This window comes from Lates calcarifer, linkage group LG11 (genome assembly GCF_001640805.2).
Source record: "Lates calcarifer isolate ASB-BC8 linkage group LG11, TLL_Latcal_v3, whole genome shotgun sequence".
NCBI classification, from domain to species: Eukaryota; Metazoa; Chordata; class Actinopteri; family Centropomidae; genus Lates; species Lates calcarifer.
The window spans coordinates 14,016,468-14,034,872 of NC_066843.1; the positions used below are offsets into that span (position 1 = coordinate 14,016,468).

The 18,405-nt window shown below is 40.7% G+C and overlaps 1 protein-coding gene across 2 annotated transcripts in view; it reads right to left on the reverse strand.

Moving 5' to 3' along the window:
- The window catches only part of atp2a1 (ATPase sarcoplasmic/endoplasmic reticulum Ca2+ transporting 1), a 106,239-nt gene that overhangs the window by 10,865 nt on the left and 76,969 nt on the right, over positions 1-18,405 (reverse strand). Inside the window, exons 2-7 of one of the 2 annotated variants that reach the window (XM_051074058.1) lie at positions 7,555-7,648; positions 7,302-7,438; positions 5,988-6,005; positions 5,302-5,384; positions 2,501-2,605; positions 780-918 (exon numbers count right to left, since the gene is read on the reverse strand). In XM_051074058.1, coding sequence (XP_050930015.1) covers positions 780-918; positions 2,501-2,605; positions 5,302-5,384; positions 5,988-6,005; positions 7,302-7,419 — 463 coding nt within the window. In that variant the 5' untranslated portion in view covers positions 7,420-7,438; positions 7,555-7,648. Of the gene's footprint in view, positions 1-779; positions 919-2,500; positions 2,606-5,301; positions 5,385-5,987; positions 6,006-7,301; positions 7,439-7,554; positions 7,723-18,405 lie in introns of those variants that run through there. The other variant, XM_018672803.2, reaches the window with a different exon arrangement.

The window sequence follows — 18,405 nt, forward strand, 5'->3', positions numbered from 1 at the left end:
TTCCCCTCCACCCCCTTTTCTCTGTGACTGCCTTTAAAGGGCCCAAGTTCAATCTCAAGGACATCAGTAGCTGTGTTTACACACACACATGCATGTGACTTAACTTGCAGTATGTGACTGGACCGATTCAGCAGCCATGGGAAGCTGAGAACCTTGATCTCTTCATCATGTCAATCAAAGAGATCTGGCTGAGTAAGCAAACTGTAGACAGTTTTTGTTTGCAAGTGCATGGGGCAAAGGTCATCAGTGACTATTCTTTCATTCACAATAGGAGTCAGATGTTATTATTAAACTTCCGTCTAGATCCAAGGTTAAGAAATCCTGGATAATCCACTGAGATGAGGTTTAGCTTGACAAAAAGCACAAAGACCTGGGGCTCCTTTTTATTACCTCTGCTGAGTCATGTTGAATGCATGATCATACCATTTACAAGCTAAATTTGCATTTTGAAATTGCACATTCACTGGAATTTGCACACTAAAATTGCATAGTTTAAAGACCTGGATGATATTTTCTCCTCTCTCATATTACACCACACATGTGAGGACGCACACCATGAGTCCAAGCCACACAGATGTGAATTATATGGATATCAGTCCCACTCTCTGAGAATTTCAGTAAGTTTGGATCAAAAGTTTGATTACCTCTGATTGGTTTACAGGTTCTGTGACCCTGAAGTTCGCTGCTATGGCCAAATGGCAATGGTTTTGGTATTCCTAAAGTGTTTTCACTGGATGGAAAGCAGTGAAAGGCAAGCCCTCCATGACTGGGAATCTTACCAGAAACCTCCACCACATCACCGGGAACAATCTCTCTGGCCTTGATTCTCTGCACACTCTTCCTGTCTGCTCGGTAAACTTTTCCCATCTCAGGCTCGTACTCCTTCAGAGCCTCAATGGCGCTCTCTGCGTTGCGCTCCTGTTAAGAAACAAAGCAAATGTATGGTCATTTTGGTGCCATGGTCTGCCAAAGTGTGTAACTCTAATGTATGATAATTAAATCAAAGCCACATATTTGTTTGCACAGGTCAAATTATGCGCATCTCATGATACCAAATAACATGAATACATGATAATATAATCCCTCTTTACCTCCATACAATATTCCAGCAATACTTTTCCAGCAATCTCAAGACTATCCATGGTGTTGATTTAACTGGTAATTTTACCAAAGTTTGTAATGTTTGAGGTAATTTTTTGTTATATTGTTGCATTAGTATGGAAACCCATTTCTGCCAATGTGATGAACTGAAGGTCATTATAATGAGAAAGTTTCTTAAGATAATGACTTATTACTTGTATTTAGTACTCAGTCATTATCTTGAGAAAATTTCATAATTATGACTTACAAGATCTTTTATTGTTATCACATTGGCAGAAATAAGCCTCCGTACATACATTGATTGCATCGCATTTTAAAAAACTAAGCATGTTTGCTACAATCTGAAATATCTGTTTTGTGCAGTGAAAAAGAGAAATAAGTGAGGCTTTTATTTCATTACTCTGTCTACTATTTACTTTTGAATCAAATTTTAATTTAATCAAATATTTGTGTTTATACAAGCAACAATCAAAGTTGAAATCCTTGGATAAATTTAACACAAATACTGGATCTGCTTCTGGTGGTGATCACACCTTTATACCAGTCAGTCTTCATGATGACAGGTGTTTAACCACCCAGTCAAAGATGGTGAGAAACATATCAAGACATATAAAAAGTATAAAGATCTTAAAGGAGTACAGTGTATTTTAACAGAATGTTGAATCATAGATGTGAACATCCCGTGTGTTCGCACTGTGAGATGTCCATCAGTCTAAACAGCTGAACAACAGGTTGATCGGAGAATAATGTTCGGTTCAGTCTGTGATTTCTTCCAAGGCTGCCCTCGACCGCCTCAAAGTGTAAAGCCCAACTTATGCCAGCCGCCCTCCCTCTCTGCACTCTCCCTCATCCCCCCCCATGTGTGAATCCTTGTGCATAGTTTCCAAATGACTGCCGCAGGGTTGATATGAACCCCCCTACCACACACACACACACACACACCCCAGGCCTGTGGTAACCTGATCATCCCTCTGTATTTTTACTGTGGATTGCACAGTGTGGATTGTAACGAAGCAGACTGCATTTTGAGCCTTCAAGGCAGGACGGGTCTCAGTCTGCCAGCCCTGCGCCTCCTCCCCTCCCTTCCTCCCCTCCACTCTCCCCTGTGCTCACCCCGTTGGCTTAACCTTTCACCTTTTCACCCCCTGCTGACGTCATACCTCTCATTCTGGCTTCCCTTGAACTTTGAGCGTTCGGCCGCTGCTCTGGAGTGTAGAGTGTGTGCTCACAGTAAAGGACACAGACGGCGACCAGAACAGGCCCTGTGTGATTTATAGTGTGTGACTGTTGCTAAGTATAAGAGTCTATTTAGGTGTGTGTAAAAGACAGCATTCGGGGACAGGTATGTGTCCTTGTGATGTGCAATTGTTTCTCTGGGCGTGCATGTGCGCTCACTGACCTGCCACACTCCAACGACAGCATTTGCAATGAGGATGAGGAGGATGACGAAGGGCTCGACAAAGGCAGTGACGGTCTCCTCACCTTCCTCAAACCAAGCCAGTACCTGAGACACACAGACAGAGAGAGAAAGAGTGAGATACTACAGATTTTAATGAATGTTTGTGATCTCTATGAAGTGTGATGACAGAAAGGCACCATGATAACTGAAGTTTTCACCTACAACTTTATCCCCTTAAATATTCTTCTGATATTCTCCTTATTTATAAAACAGACCTAGGACTCAGCGAATAAGGAAAATGCCCATGACAGGTCCCTCCACAGTACAAGCTGATGTCTTTAAATTTCTTCTTAACAGTCCAAAACCCAAATATATTAATGAAAAAAAAAGTAGTTATAAAAATGTTGATTAAATTTTTGTCTAATTAATTCAGCAATAAAGTAGTTGAATGCAAACACCTGTATTTACTTTATCTTATGTATTATATTTGTGATTCACGTGTACTGTAGTCCCAGAGAGCCATTGTGATCTTTCCAGTCTTCACTAACAAATTGCAAACTTTAACTTCTTAAATTCAGATTTTTCCCTTAATTATCACTTAATTTAGGGGGAAAAAAATCCTTTACACACTTCCAAATAATGTATAACTGTGCGTTCCCACTACTTTAAGCTGTTTGATATAGAGCTCTAATGATTTGTTGAACTACAGAAAGTTAACTGTTAACAATTTTGATTATAAATGAATTATTTAAGTGATTTATTGAGCAAAAATGCCAAAAAATATCTAGTTTCTAGAATTTGCTGCCTTTAGTTGCTTAGAATCACTCTCAGTGGAATACTTTTTACTTACTTTTTTTTTTTTTAAACAAAAAATACAACAAAATTTTCACCCCAACTCTACTAAGTATCAGTAAAGTTCTGTGTGTTTGAACAATACTACAGTTGAATGAATGCATAAGGGAGTCTGGGAGCACTGAAGAGGTTCATTTTACTGATGCTGACTCTTTCATTCTGAGTTGAAATAATGCAGTTTTACTGTCAGTAAGCCTGATTCTCTACTTTGTACAACAATTGTCTTTAAGTTTATTGTGCACGTGTTACTCAGGGTGACAGTATTATCTTTTACTGCTGACCAGCATTAACGGTGAGTAGCTATTTATGAGTTATAAAGCATAACTGGATTGAATGACATTTCACTTTGTCACTGTTGTATCATATGTCATCCTATGTGTGAAGTCGTCCCTCTAACATGTGACTCTTTTCCAAACCTATAGTCTGAACACGTGTGCGCCCCTGTGAGCGGGGGTCCCATGTTGCTGTCGTGGGTCTGTTTCGGAAAGGCCCTCGTGTTGACATTGACACAGATTAGTTGCAGGCCAGCGGAGCACAGAGTTAACCAGAGAGAGAGAAGAGATGAGAGTCTTCCCATCCTCCTCCGGTAGCTTTCAACTTCTTGCTCAGCATCATAATCTTCTGTGTTTTTCATTTGCCTGCTTTTCATCTCGCATCCTTTCCCACCCTTATCCCAAAATAGGCTCTATTGCTCACTCTCTCCGGTCTGTCTTCACTCTGCCTCTCTTCAAAGACACAATCGATCTCCAGAATGAGAGTCAGAGCCTGTCAGCACGTTGCAGTGGTAGGACATTCCTGTGTGTATGAATAGGATGACCATGTATTTGCAGTATTTAGTGTTCTCTCTTTTAGAAACCATATACGACTCTGAATCTATTGCTCTCGTTTGTCATTGTAACAAACAATGCCATTGTGCAACTCAATCCCTGACCCTCCTGCCCCCCACTCCCCTCGACACCCTCCTCTCTGTCTCTCACTCTCTCCTGCTGCTGCAAGCCATCCCTCGTTCCTTCCATCCCTGACCTTTGTCCAAGGATACAGTTTCTCGTCCTGGCTTGAGACTTTCTTAAAATAAAGCTCCTGCCATGCATATGTGCGCAGACACACACATATACACATACACACACACGGCCACTCTCTTGTCTTTCTCTTTATCTTGCTCTATCGATTTCACACACACACACACACACACACACACACACACACACAGAGGCATCGGGCCTTCTAAGGCCATAGTGACAGCTGTACAGGGAGGCCAGAGGGCAGAGATCGAGGATTAAGACAACGTGTCCAGCCTACTCTCCTCCACAAAACTGTTTTGGAGAGAGTAATGGGAAGGCGGGTTGGGGGTGGGTGGTGGGTGGGGGATTCCTTGTGTAAATGAGAGTGAGGACATGAGTCCAAATGTAATTTAATAACTCAGTGATGTATATGCTGTGTTTGTCGGCCCGGGTGTGTGACAGTGTGCGTAATAGCAAAGAAAACACGTGACTGGGTTAGAGAAGATGCAGTTCATTGCTGTTCATTGTCCCTTAACATGTGCTTTTGTCATCATCATCATCAGGGTCTTTTTAGTCCTATTATTTGTTTCTGCATGCCCTCATTTTCTAGGACATTGCCTCTCAAGCAGCTCCTCCAGGATTGGTACTTCCCACTAAATCCAAACTAAGCCAAACATTAACCTCAACATAACCTAAACCTAAACATTTGATTGGTGGAGCTTGCTCTGGATGGTTTGAGAGCAAGGGGCATAAAAAGTCCTTTACTTGTTCATACCACCCTCTCACTGGTCAGCTTTGACATGCTAAATTTAGTGTTTCTTTTCCCCTTACGCTCCTCAAATATCTGGTGATCAGTTTCTACAAAACTTTGGCCAAAACAATGAGTGAACGCTCAGTGAATGTTACAAAGACACAGTACCATGTGTGGTGAAAAGTGAAGAGACTCACAAAAGAGATGCAGGCGGCCAGCAGTAAGATTCTGACCAACAGGTCCTCAAACTGTTCCACCACCAACTCCCAGATACTCTTTCCTGATGCAAAGAAAACACATACAGTATTCAACAATGTGTGGTCATATATACACTCCACTGTTGTATTAATCTGTGTATTTCTATATTTACCCATTAAATGGCTGAAATGTTATGTTCTTTCATATGAGACAGAGAAAGTAGGGTTAAATAGGAAAAGCATTGATTTTTGTATTTTTTTAAAGTGATGATTCATTTGTAATTAGAAATGTTAGTTTTTTAAAATCTGCCCCCTAAGTGATCTGTGTGGTACAAACTCATACCACTTGTGTTTTGGGCCTAATTAACGTTGCTGAAACATGGTCTAATATAGCTAGTTTGTGTTGAGTTGCTAGAAGGCAGAAAATGAACACAGCTGGATCGACTGATAAACATGTTATTAGTCATTTGGGTCACTATAACCATCTCAAAGCCCGTGACACACTCTGAACAGAGCAAGAAGCCAGCGACAGGTGTTAAGCAAATGACTGTGGGACTTGTCATCACAGGAAGTGAGGGAAACAGGTGCGCCTGGGTGTCGCGAAAGCTAAAAGATGCGCTTCTGATTGGCAGGTCATGCGATTCAAATGTGAATAATTGAAAAGCAGGTGTTTAAAGTGGACTCACCCTCCTCTGCTGGCAGCTCTGTGGGTGAAGAGAGACAAAGAATATTAATGAAGCATAGCTGCACGCCACATTTACTGCATTTGTTTTTGATGGTTGCAGCATAAAGTGTCAGTGAGGGCAGCACAATTATAAATGAGGAATCACAGCACACATAAACTGAACACTACAGAATCCACACACTCTCTGTCTTCATAAATATGTTGCACATGTATTATCGATTGATCTTTTTTTTTGGTCCAATCTGTCCTGCAACATCCATCACTCAACTAAGTGTAAATTATAAGCAGCAGCTGGTTTGTTGTTTCTTGTCCTGCTGCCAGTTGATGACACAAGTATAGTGGCTTCAGTAACTGACCTTTACAGGGACCCTTAATTACTCTGTTATTATAGTTTGCTGTTACTCTGTCAACTTGTCAGCTGACACCAAATACAGTCACTGCACCCTGAGCTGAGCGTGCAACAATAAGACAGTGACTTTATCCAGTGTGTGTGTTCATCAAAACCATTTGTGTTGTGGGAGTGTAAGATAACAGGCCTTTTCCACAGTAGATATTTTGACTGGTCATAGCAGCAGATTTTAAGTGTCCCTTTTCTTAACACACTTAAACACAACAGCATTTGCAATATATGCTTTCCCTGCTATGACAAGTTAAAGTGTTTGTTGTAGAAAAAAAAAAAACAGCCTGTTGGACGCAGGTGTCCTCCGAAATATCAGGGTGGCGACTAAATTTTACTCAGATTGGCAGAAAACAACCAGTGGACTCAAGGTCCACTGACAAGCTTTTTCAGGAGTTCTCAGCTGTGAGATGCGGTTGGAAAAAGCGCAGAAGTGGACCACTGGTGTGCTGAGTGGATTCACTCAGTTTCAAAATAAAGGCACATAAATCATCTTCAATCTAAACTAAAGCCACTGGTGATTGTCAGAAACCTGAAACTCTGATGCACCTGCTCCACAGACATCACTCCCCCTTTGTGTCAGATAGTTTCCCTCAATTAGACCAAAGTCTAAAAGTCACACACTGTGCCAGTTCATCTATCAGTCTTCTCCCGCTTCTCCTCCTCTTTCACCTTCTCTTTATTCTTCCCACTGATTTTTTTTTTTTTTGGCCATTTTTTATCTTGCTACACCTCTCACATAGAAAGTGTTTCTGCCTTATACCTGCCTACCTCTCCCCCAAGCTAAATCCAGCTGATTCATGTGTATTCCTCCTTCTGGACCATTCCTCAATCACTTTGCTACTCTTTCTCTCCACTCTCCAAAGCTCCATCCAACTGTTCCCTCTGGCCATCCATCCATCTCTTTCTCTCCCTCACCGTTGAAGCCGTACTTGTCCAGGTTCTTCTTGACCTGCTCAGGCGACAGGCCGGTGTCTTCAGTGACGCCGAAGTAGGACAGAACGTCCGCTGACTCTTTGATGTGTGCGTTCTCCATCCTCCTTGAAACGGAGAGGCTTCAGGACAAAAGGGATAAAGAAAAAAAAAAAAACACAGAAACACTCACATCAGTCTGAGCGGCCCAGCTGGCCTGAAACTGAAACTTAAAACAACTGAAGTTATGTTCACCCACCACTTTCTTGAAGTGTGGGATTGGGATTAAAAACTGGCAACCCCCCTGCGTTCACACTTGCTCTCTCTCTGCCCCCTCTCTCTCTCTCTCTCTCTCTCTGGGCTGTTGCTCTCCTCTCGGAGCCCTGGACTGACAGAAAGTGCAACCCGGCAAACTGTCCTGAAAAGTTTTATACAGATGAAAAAGTGGCCTCATTGGTGCTTGCTCACCGTGCACTCCCCCCTCATTGGTTGAGAACGTCACAAATAGGTGGGCAGGGATGGCCCTGTGGTAAAGAATAGGCAGGGGGTGAGGGGGTGGGAGAGGGGCAACAACTGCAGAGGGGATCTACTGCCCTGGCAAGCTGGAAATAAGATGTGCATAAGAGAACATGCGTGGTCAGGACAATGAGGAGGGGGCAACGTAATGGCTTTCTGAATGAGAGGTAGGGGACATTGATGGGCACATGACAGAGTACTACTTTGTGTATGTGTGTGTGCACGTCTGTGGACACGTGGACACTCATTCACTCAACAGGTGTATAAAAGAAATGTAAGAAATGTAAGGCTTTCAAAGATCTCCAGGGTATCAAGGACATTTCGTCAAGTACCATCATGAAGCACTTCTACTTAATGTTACTTTATAGTTCTATCCCACCATGTTTCAGATGTTGCTTTTCTTTATTTTACAAATGAAGATTTAACATATAAAAAGACATGGTGCTCTTACAAAATACGATGTGCTGCCATCACACAAGTGATTCTCAACCTTTTAAGCCTGTAACCCAACACGAAAAAACACTGTTTTTTCTTCTCAGATGGTTTCATTTAAATAGCTGTTCAAGACTCAAAGAGATAAAATCATCCAATATTCCACAAAAACAAGCAACATGATTTTTTTTTTCTTAAGGAAACACATTTATGTAGCAAAACTTTGTTTTTTTCTCTCTCTCTCTTTCCTGTTTCGTTAATCATTTTCCTTGACCTTGTGACCCTTTTTAGGGGGTCTGACCCTTCGGTCTGGAACTACTGGATTAAATTACTTAAATGTATATAGATACGTTTGATATATATTTAATATATATGAATGCAGTATACAGCATATATGAGTCACAGCGGCCATTTTTCTGCATAACCATCACTTTTCTTTTTGATACTTTAAGTTTATCTTGCTGATAATACCTTTACTTACTACTTCTTTCATATCCACCTATCAGAGGAAGAACAAGAGTGATGAGGATGAAGCAGTGTTAAGGCAGCTATCTGTGCAGCAGAGGAAACACATGCATACATCACTCAGAGGAGAGCAATTTGAAGTGGGAGGTCCAGCTCAACTATTTCTCCTCTCCAGGGCATGGGAGAGTAAAGGATCTGTGCTGTGCAGGGCCCTGATAGAGACAGAGTAATGCTCTCACAATCAAACAAACATGTGGAGACAAACAAACACATGTTGGGGGTATGAGAAGAAGAAACAGCAGTGTTAGGTGAGGAAGAGTACAGAGTAGGAGAGGTAGCGAGATTTTAGGATCAATGAGTTCAGATCAGTTGATCTTTTATTGCTATGGAAGGAATGTACAACTACTTGTCAATAAAACCCTGATATTTATTGTTTGGTTTGGAAGGTTTTGAAAGTTCTGCTGCTTTCTTGTGTAAAAAGCAGTACAGTGACATACAGTATACGTCATCTCACCCTGTCGTGTGACGTCACATGACAGAACCAGGCAACCAGTTCTAAAATTCATGTAAATGTGTGTGGTAAAGCTTAGTTCAGTTTGCTTATAATGCATTTGTTTCTTAGGTTATGATAAAGTATTTTTAAAACTAATAGCATTCCCATCAGCCTCAGCTGTGTTTACTACTTAGCAAATATTAGCATGCTAAGTAATGCCATACTTTATTTAATCATGTTTAAGTTTAAGTAACACCTCAGTTTATGGCCTGTAACATAATTCTTTCCAATTTACAGAGTCATTTTTACACTGCTGTCTGTGCCAAGGCATTATGTTTTTGGATTTTTTATCTGTATGAAACACAATATCTCAGGAATACCATGAGAGATTTTTTAAAATTTAGCACAAACAATCACTTAAATGAAGTAATCTGAATTTGATGGTCAAAGGTCAAGGTCACTGTGCCTTCACAAAACATTTTTGGTCACATCTTAGGAAGTCATTTGCTAATTATGACCTAATTTCACATAAATGTGTGATCAGATAAAATTATGATATGATGACATTTAATATCCAAAAGGTCAAAGGTCAACTTCACTGTAACATCATCATATTATGAGAATGTGTTTTGGCCATTATCCAGTGTCATAACTCGAGAACAGAAGGGCAGATTGTGACCATATTTTCTGCATTTGAGGCATCGCTGACACACAACCGTAAGGTGGTAATTCTACTTTTTGTACCAGTCCATTATACGTTTTACCAATGTATGTGCAATATGCACCAGGAGATATGAAGCTGGGGAGTAACAATCTGGGAAAAGAATTCATACTTGTAAATATTTTTTTAAACTCACATGCACCTGTTCTATTATTACTGATCTTTATTGAGCCATGAAAACACAAGCATAACATGTGAGGCTGAGCAGTCATTAACATGAGAGTATCATCCTTCATCACCAGATCCTTTTCATTATCTGTCTCGCCACCTTTTTCTCTCTTTTTATTTCTCTCTATCTGCCCCCAACATTTGTGTCTTGCTTATGTCTTCCTCCAGGCAAGCGTTTGTGTTAAAGTCGCTCCGCTGTGTGTTTCCCCTCTGACCCACGGCGCTGTTGTGGTACCGGCTGTAGCAGTGCAAAGCTCAAGGTGGCTCACTGACATTTAGCTCAATCTCCCTTTGGGATCGGGTTACTGCAGCTCATTCTAAGCACTGTGCTCTAATGCTAATAAAACACAGCAGTGATAATGCTGCACCACCCACACAGAGGCACACACACACACACACACACATTGGTCTCAGTGTTCTTGCACGGTGAGAAGGCAATTCTTGAAACACCGGTTTGGGATCATTTCTTGGAAAGAATAATCAGGTGTGTATCATGCGTGTCAAGTCATCTGAGCTGTGACGAGAGTTTAATTCAAAAGGACCGCTCACTTCAGTGGGACAATGACTGAATTACCCATTCTGCTAAAAATGAAATTAACGTCTCTTAACAAAACAAAACAGAATTCAAGTGCAAAATACACACTTTTCTAAAACAAAAGATAATTTTAGATAATAAAATTACAATTATATTTTCTGTTCACATATACAGTGTGTTATTGGACTGACTCATCCCTCCATTATTAAAATACTTAGCTCTACTTGGCTAACCTTATTATGACAGTTGGCAGTTCCTCCTGTAAGTTCATGTTTTCAAGGTGCTGACGCTCACCAGAGGGTTGACATGTTTTCTGTCGTGGCTGTTAACTTAAGGACATTTAAGTCCTGGGATAATGTGGAGGACACAGTGCTCCTAAAACAGGACGTCCTCTATTGTCGACCCCTCACTGCTCTGTTGTGTGTTCAGAATCTTAGCCTTAAGACTTACATGACATTTGATTTCTGTGGCCATTTGCCATGACCCTCGTCTCTTTGACTCTGTTAATGTAGGTTGCAGACAAATTTATTGACAAATAATTTATATAAAAATTGCATAAATAAATGATGTTTTTTAAAAAATGCTTGACCGCAGTAAAATTTAGTTACACCAGATCTAATGAGAAACTCAAAACAGAAAATTATAATAGAAAACAATGAAGTAAACAAACACATTCTGTCTGAGTGTGTACATGTTGTGTATCACTTTTTCAGTCAAATATGTAACTGCTAACAACTGCTAATGAAGACCAGTATTATCAATTTCTATAGACATTCATAACTTTACTTGGTCATTCGTTTAGTTGGTAATTTAATGCAAACTTTTGTGTGGAAATAACTAATTATTGCAACTTAATGAAACACATTAACTTGCTACAATTTGCACAAAGAATTACACTCTTAAAAAGTATAAAATATTAAGTATACCAACAAGAATTGTACTTCTCTTCACCTTAACACATTTTAGAAATTGGGAAGCCGGATGTCCTGCGGTGACCTTCAAGTTTTAGCTCATTAAAGTGGAAAAGCAAAGACTCCAGATTTTCAATATTGTGAATGTCACTTAATTATCTATCTGTTTCTAACTGTGAACACAAACATCCTGCAGTTATATTCCACATTCTCCTTTCCCCTCAAATGATTATGTGCATAATGATTTGGAGCTGGGACGGGGACAGGCTCAGTCGTGATGTAACGAGTGTGTGTGAGAGCTTGTTGGCAGGCGGCTCGGTGTGGGAGGTGGGCACGTCAGGACTGCCTGTCTGTGGCTGCTCATCACTGTGATAGATACAGGAAGCACTTTGAGGGAGGATGATGAGGGCCAAAAGTAGCAGCAGGGCAAAGCAGTAGTTCGTTTATGTGTGTGTGCGTGTGTGTGTGTAGGTAGTGGGTATACTGCATTGTATTATTAGCTGAGGCAGGGCAGCTGGGGTTTGAAGTGCCCCACTGTAACTGTACCTATAGCAGCAGTTGTGCTCCTCTGGTATAAATAGTGCGGTGGGCATGTGGGCAGGCAGCTATGACACAATGGCAGAATTTCAGTGTTCTTTCAGGGAGGTTTGAGAATGTGACACCCTGTGGACGAGGACCCCCCTAGATGCTCCACCAAGGCTTGAAGGTTACATCAAGGTGGGGATGAGTGTGTTTACATGCACTGTGGTAACCTGATTGCCCCCCCCCCCCCCCGTTTCTCCACTAATCTGATCTGAGAGTGTAAACAGAAAACCCAGTGTCTTTTACATAGACTTAAACAGTTAAAAGAATGTTTGACATTTTGGGAAATACACTTCATTGTTTTCTTGCAGAGAGTTATGAGAGTGGTATCAATTTCTGACCTGTCTTACAGTAAATATGAAATTATAGCTGGTAGCCGAAAATTGCCCATTGCCCCAAATGTTTAACTATATATAGTCTATTACCTATGTTGTTTTTGCCCATAAATCAAATTACATTTGCTAGCAAGGCTTCTTAAACCTGCATTTTTTTTTCTATTGTTGGCCATATAGGGGTGGTGAAAACAAAAACAGTCACAGAGCAACATTATAATTCATGTTTGTGGTCACCTTATGAATGTAAGTCCAGTATTCATCAGTTTTAGCTCTGATTTTGGTCTCAACCAAGTCTTGAGGGAAATACCTGGCTTTTAGCAGCTAAATGCTCCACTGTGCTCACCAGCTTAGTCTGCCTTTAATGTAGCTCAGATTAGTTAGTGTACAGTGGGTTTTTGCTGGGTAGAATAACAACTTCATTATTTTGTTTATGACTACCTTTTTCTAAATTCATCTTACTGACTGAAACACATTCACACTGGGGTTCTAGAGTAATTAGATTAAAACAACACATCTCTTTAACCTGAACTGTGATTGGTTTTTATGTGACAGGTGACATGCAAATATAACTTTGATTAAATTGATTCAAGTCTCCCATTAGCATTGTTTATTAATTGTAATATTAATTTTAAGATAAAAGATTATTCACATTTTTTATTGTTTGGGGGAAATAATACTGCTAGTGTAACCGAAGACAAAAATAGCACACTCATCTCACTCACACTCTTTTTCTTATTGCAAACCTGGATTGAAAACGTGAAACTGTACTCTTTTATAAATGTGACTATATCCCAGTGCATATGTGTGAATGTACTCCTGTCGTCCCAGCAATCTCTGGCCTGAAACCTTCCTGTTCTCTGTTTCACCAGCTCATGATTCCTGTCCTCTCCTTGACCTGCTTCATCACTTTGCTGCCACGTGCCCCGAAAAACTGTCCCTGGAAGTAAACCAAGGCCAGGCGCTTTCTTAAGTAAGTCTATTCGTGACAACATGAAGTGAGGACACACTCCAAGCTCTCGTGTTGCTCTGTTATGTCACCAAATCTCAGGCCCCCCCTTCCTCCTTCCTCTCTGGTCCAAGGAGTGGCTGGAAACTGATAAAGAGCCACTTCCTCCTCAGAAGATCTGGGCTTTGCAGTGAGGAAGAGCCAACATACACTCACACACACACTCTACACTGTGTCTCCAAGATCTGTGGTGTGGTTTTGTTTACAGAGCCCTGTCCAGTCTTTCATAAGACTTATGATACCAGTTAATGGCTCATTACCAGCTACTGCACTGCTTGTCTTACACACTGAAATCTCTTTGACTTATAAGGTGTTATCTCAACAAGAAGTGTGGAGACAAGTCTGGGTTTTGAATTATAGTCAATGCAAGTTAGCTCAAAATACTGATATCAAGCACCATGAGCAATAGTGTCTTTCATAGTGACCATTAATACTGTTAGATAATTACATAATATTACACAAGTAGTCCTTTGATGGGACCTGTAAGCAAGTGCTCACACTGTCATAGCTACAACTGAGGACACTGAGGACTTGTGAATTTTGAAATAGCAACATTTGCAGCTTTAACAACAGTGTTTTAGACTTAATGTTTTACAACAATATACTGAGCAATGGGATAAACTGATAAAGTAAAATGAATAAGTGCTGTTGTCAAATATTGCAACAGAAGTGTTTCTTTGAAGCTTCCTCAAAGCTACAGAACATAGAGGAAAAACAAAGGTTTAAGTCGTTATTTGGTGTGCGAGTATATTTAATGTGAAAAATCCAACAGTCATATTGGTTTTTACTTACATTTACATGTTCAGTGCACTGTATGAAACATATAATTGTCTCTAATATTTCATACAGTGTGCTCAGATGTCTGAGCATTTCCTCAGTGGATGGATAAGAGTTTTAGCATTCCTGAACTCACCTTACAGATCTGACTTCATCTCACAACAATCAGAAAATGCTTACTCTAATGAGACAATGAGCACATGTGCCCGTTGTGTACCCCTACCGCCCCACGGTACATCTCTCTCTGGCAGGTTAGTTGGAGGAGTTTGGCATTCTCGGAGCTTCAGAGTATATTTAACCCTGTGGCTCCCCTGCCGGATGGCCCCTCCATATACGGGCCTGACTGCAGGCAGGCTGGGAATGACTGGGTGCACAGGGTTGGAGAAACAGCAGCGATGACAGAATGATGGATGATTGTTAAGCAAGATGGAGGAACTTTACTCTGAAGAAGTTCAGAGAGACAATGTGAGCAGAAGAGCTCAGTGACAATAAGTTTATGTTTCATTGACTGGTCGAGACAGACTCTTTGTTCAGCCTTGTGATTTCTTTAAGCATTTTTATATGATGAAAACAGATGTAAAACATGTCACCGTCTTTATGAAGTGATGAGGAATACTGAAGGATGTTCCAGCCGCAGGTATACAATTGACTTGCATTTGATTGGTGGCTTCTATCATAAAGCAACAAACACAAACCCAACCCTCAAAAACGTCTGTCAGAAGCTGCTGGCAGTATGGCTGCAGGCTCTGAGACACATGCACACATCCTCCAGGCTGCAATCAGAAAAACAAGTGTAACAGCAGCCATGTGAGAGAATATAGAAATGTGACCTTGCAGACACAAGTGTCAACATTTCTGAGTATGTCACAGTATGTTCAAGTGTGAATGTGAGACAGACACACAGACACACAGAAAGACAGACAGACAGACAGACAGACAGATACAGTGTATGGTATGCATCAGACAGGTGCGTGTGTGTGCGGGCATGCAAATGTGAGTGCACATGCAAGAGTGTGTGTGTGTTTGTGTGACAGGTGTTTAGTTGGAATGGTGCTAAGCTTTAAGTGCTGTCCCAATGCAAGCCCTATTCCTGGGGTACACACACACATGCACGCACATGCACACTTACACCATAACAGTAATCATCAATAGGAGAATGCTTAAGTTATCCATGAATAATTATTAACAAAGAAAAATTGTGATTTTTAGGACCAATTGATAGGACCAAATCTTAACCATCATAGGACCATTTAAACTTGTGGGTTCCAGCATTCTGGTCCCCACAGAGCTGTTGGACCTCACAAGTATAGTGGGCTCCTGGTTTTCTGACCCCATAAATATAGGAAAACAAGCCCACACATACACACACACCACAGATGTAACCAACAGTGGCCAGATGAGAATGGGTGAAATTCTGGACAGGGGAGTTGAGGGTGGGCATTGTCATGTGGCCATGGTGGGCGTGGCCTCCAGTAAATTACATTCAGTGTCAACAAATAGTACAGGAGAAAGTCATAACTAAATTCTAAAATTAATGCTTGTAAATCCATACATACATCCAACAGTTTTTGGGACATCTCCTTACCCTGGTGTAACTACATTTCTAACCAGATTTTTGTTTCCTTCCAGATGCTGAAGTGGTGTGCACGCATCTCCTTTAACAAAGAGGGTGGTGCCCCTTTATATTCTTTACAAAACAAACAATATAAGCCTAAAAGTATATGGAACAGATTAAACAGTGCGTTTATCCGTATCTGCGTTGGCTGCAACTACTAGCTTGTCCAGCTAACTATCTTACAGGGGACAGGGACATTTCATGTCACATATATTGTGTGGGATTACAGGTTACATCAAGAAATGCCTGTTGACGACTAGCTCATCCACTGTGTATAGTATTAGTCCACTGTATGGAAGCTCATCCTGCTGCTATGGCAGAGTTTAAGCTAATGTTAGCAGCTCTGTCCTGTCCAATTGGATTTAGGAAAATGTACACTCATTTGCCACTCTTGAACATTCTTGAAGTTTTTTCTCTTGTAAGACTAGAAATATGAACAATAAAGCAAATCTTGGTCATCCATGTAAGCTAAGCAGCTAAACAGGGTTATGTCAGTCTAACAGTTCAAGAACAATACTGTTTCAAGAAATTCAACAAGTCAGCTTGAAACTTTAACAAATCAGCTGGTGACAGAGTTTTCAATCAACTCATAATGCTAACATTAACTTAATTTGTTGCTGGCTGTATCATTTCAATATCATTTCAGCTGGTTAGAAGCCTGCTTTTGTCTACTGTTGTTCAGACTGTTGTTTCTGAAGTTAATAAGATCCCAGTTATGACAATGCCTGATTGTTTATATACTAACCTTAAAATTCTGTAATGTAAAAGCAGTTTTCACATATCTCATTAGTCAGTGGTGAATGGCTCAGGGTGTGCATGTGCCTAAATAGCTATCAACCAAAATCAAATTAAAACTTTTGGTACTAGTGTTCATGCACTGTGTCCTCTCAATAATTCTGATCCAAGGTGTCAGTGGTGAATTGAGGTTAATTTACTGTACATGCAGGCACATTGTAGCAGTGGGGGGATAGCTGAGGGCAGGGCTACTGGATGTCGACCCCGGGGCCTATAAATCACCTGCAGTATGCGTGGAGCTCGATTACCGCTCCAGAGCTGGAAACAAAAGAGCCCAGTGCTGAAAGAGGAGCCAAGTAAATAATATAACACTGAGTCCATCACTGCTGCTCTGGAACAATTTCCTGTGGGAGCTTATGGTGGGCACCCAGAGCATGGCTTCTGAGGAATTAAAACATTTGAAGAGATTTAATATTTTAATGCTGGATTAAATTATCATATTTTTTCACTGTACTAAGAAAGTCTTTTTCCTCTTTTATGGTTACTTCTTGAAACATTCTGATGCATTATTATGTTTATTTTATTGAAACTGAATTGTTTGTTGTCTATGTAGTGTATCTGAAACACGTTTATATTGTCTTTAATAGTCTGGAAAATGGATGTAATTGACAGTTTAAGGGGTCATGGCTACAAAGGACCGCAAAAATAGTTAGCTGAACAGAAGGTCCCATTTCTCCAGAGCCAGTTGACAACACTTCCTATTAATAGTGAGGATTGTCCTTGGGTATTTTTATAAAAGGAGATGGGTGTGTGTGTGAGTGTGTGCACAGGGAAAGTAAGGCAGAAGGGGATGAAGCTTTTTCAGAGAAGACAGATAGAAAAAAGCTCGATATTACAGCAGCCTTACGCACCACTTGGCTAATGCATCACACTTTGCCTCCACTCATTAGCTTGTATCACTTTCCCCCAAATCTTCTCCCCCATCCTTCTTCGTACACTTGATGTCACTTATTCCACATATCTCTGTTTTTGTCTGTCATTTTCTCCACTGTACTTACTCCACACACACACACACACACACACACACACACACCAATCTATTTTTAGTGTGCTGTGGGGTTTGAAGGTAGAGTTGTGTCAACCCCTTGTCTCACCCCAGCTCCAGGCCTTACAAGGACCCCCCTGTGGACACGGTTGCCTAGCAACCAGCCAGTGTTTGCACCTAAGCTGTGAAGGTCCAGTGCACGACCTGCACCTGCCCTTCATCATCTTAATTATCAACGTCAGGGCCCCTGTCCTCCTTCAGAGCATCATCATCTTTATCTTGGTTCAGTGTGCTGATGTAAAAAAAAGGAGGAGATGTAAGGTTGTACTCGTTGTGTCTTCAGTTCTTCAGTTGTGAGTTATAGTCTGGGTGCGTCAGGGCCCACTGAACATGCCAGCAGTAAAATGGATGAGAAATATATGAAATACTTGCTTTTTCAAAATAAATATACACTGAAGTGTGGATACGGTTATAGTGGTTACACAAATTTAATACAAAGTTTCAAAACTGATTTAACACATTTCACCCATGGCAGCATCACATGTCTGTAGAAAACTGTTACAGATGAGAGAGTAGTTCTGACAAACACGCTATTTAAAGTATGTAATGACTTGCTGACACTCACACAACAAACACTAACTAGGAAATTAGATTAGATTCCTTTTCCCCTTTCATCTCTGGATTAAATTGTCCAGTGTTAATGCTTTAAAACAGTACTCCACTGAGCACTGTGGACTCATAAAAAAAATAAAAATTACAGTCACAATTGATGCA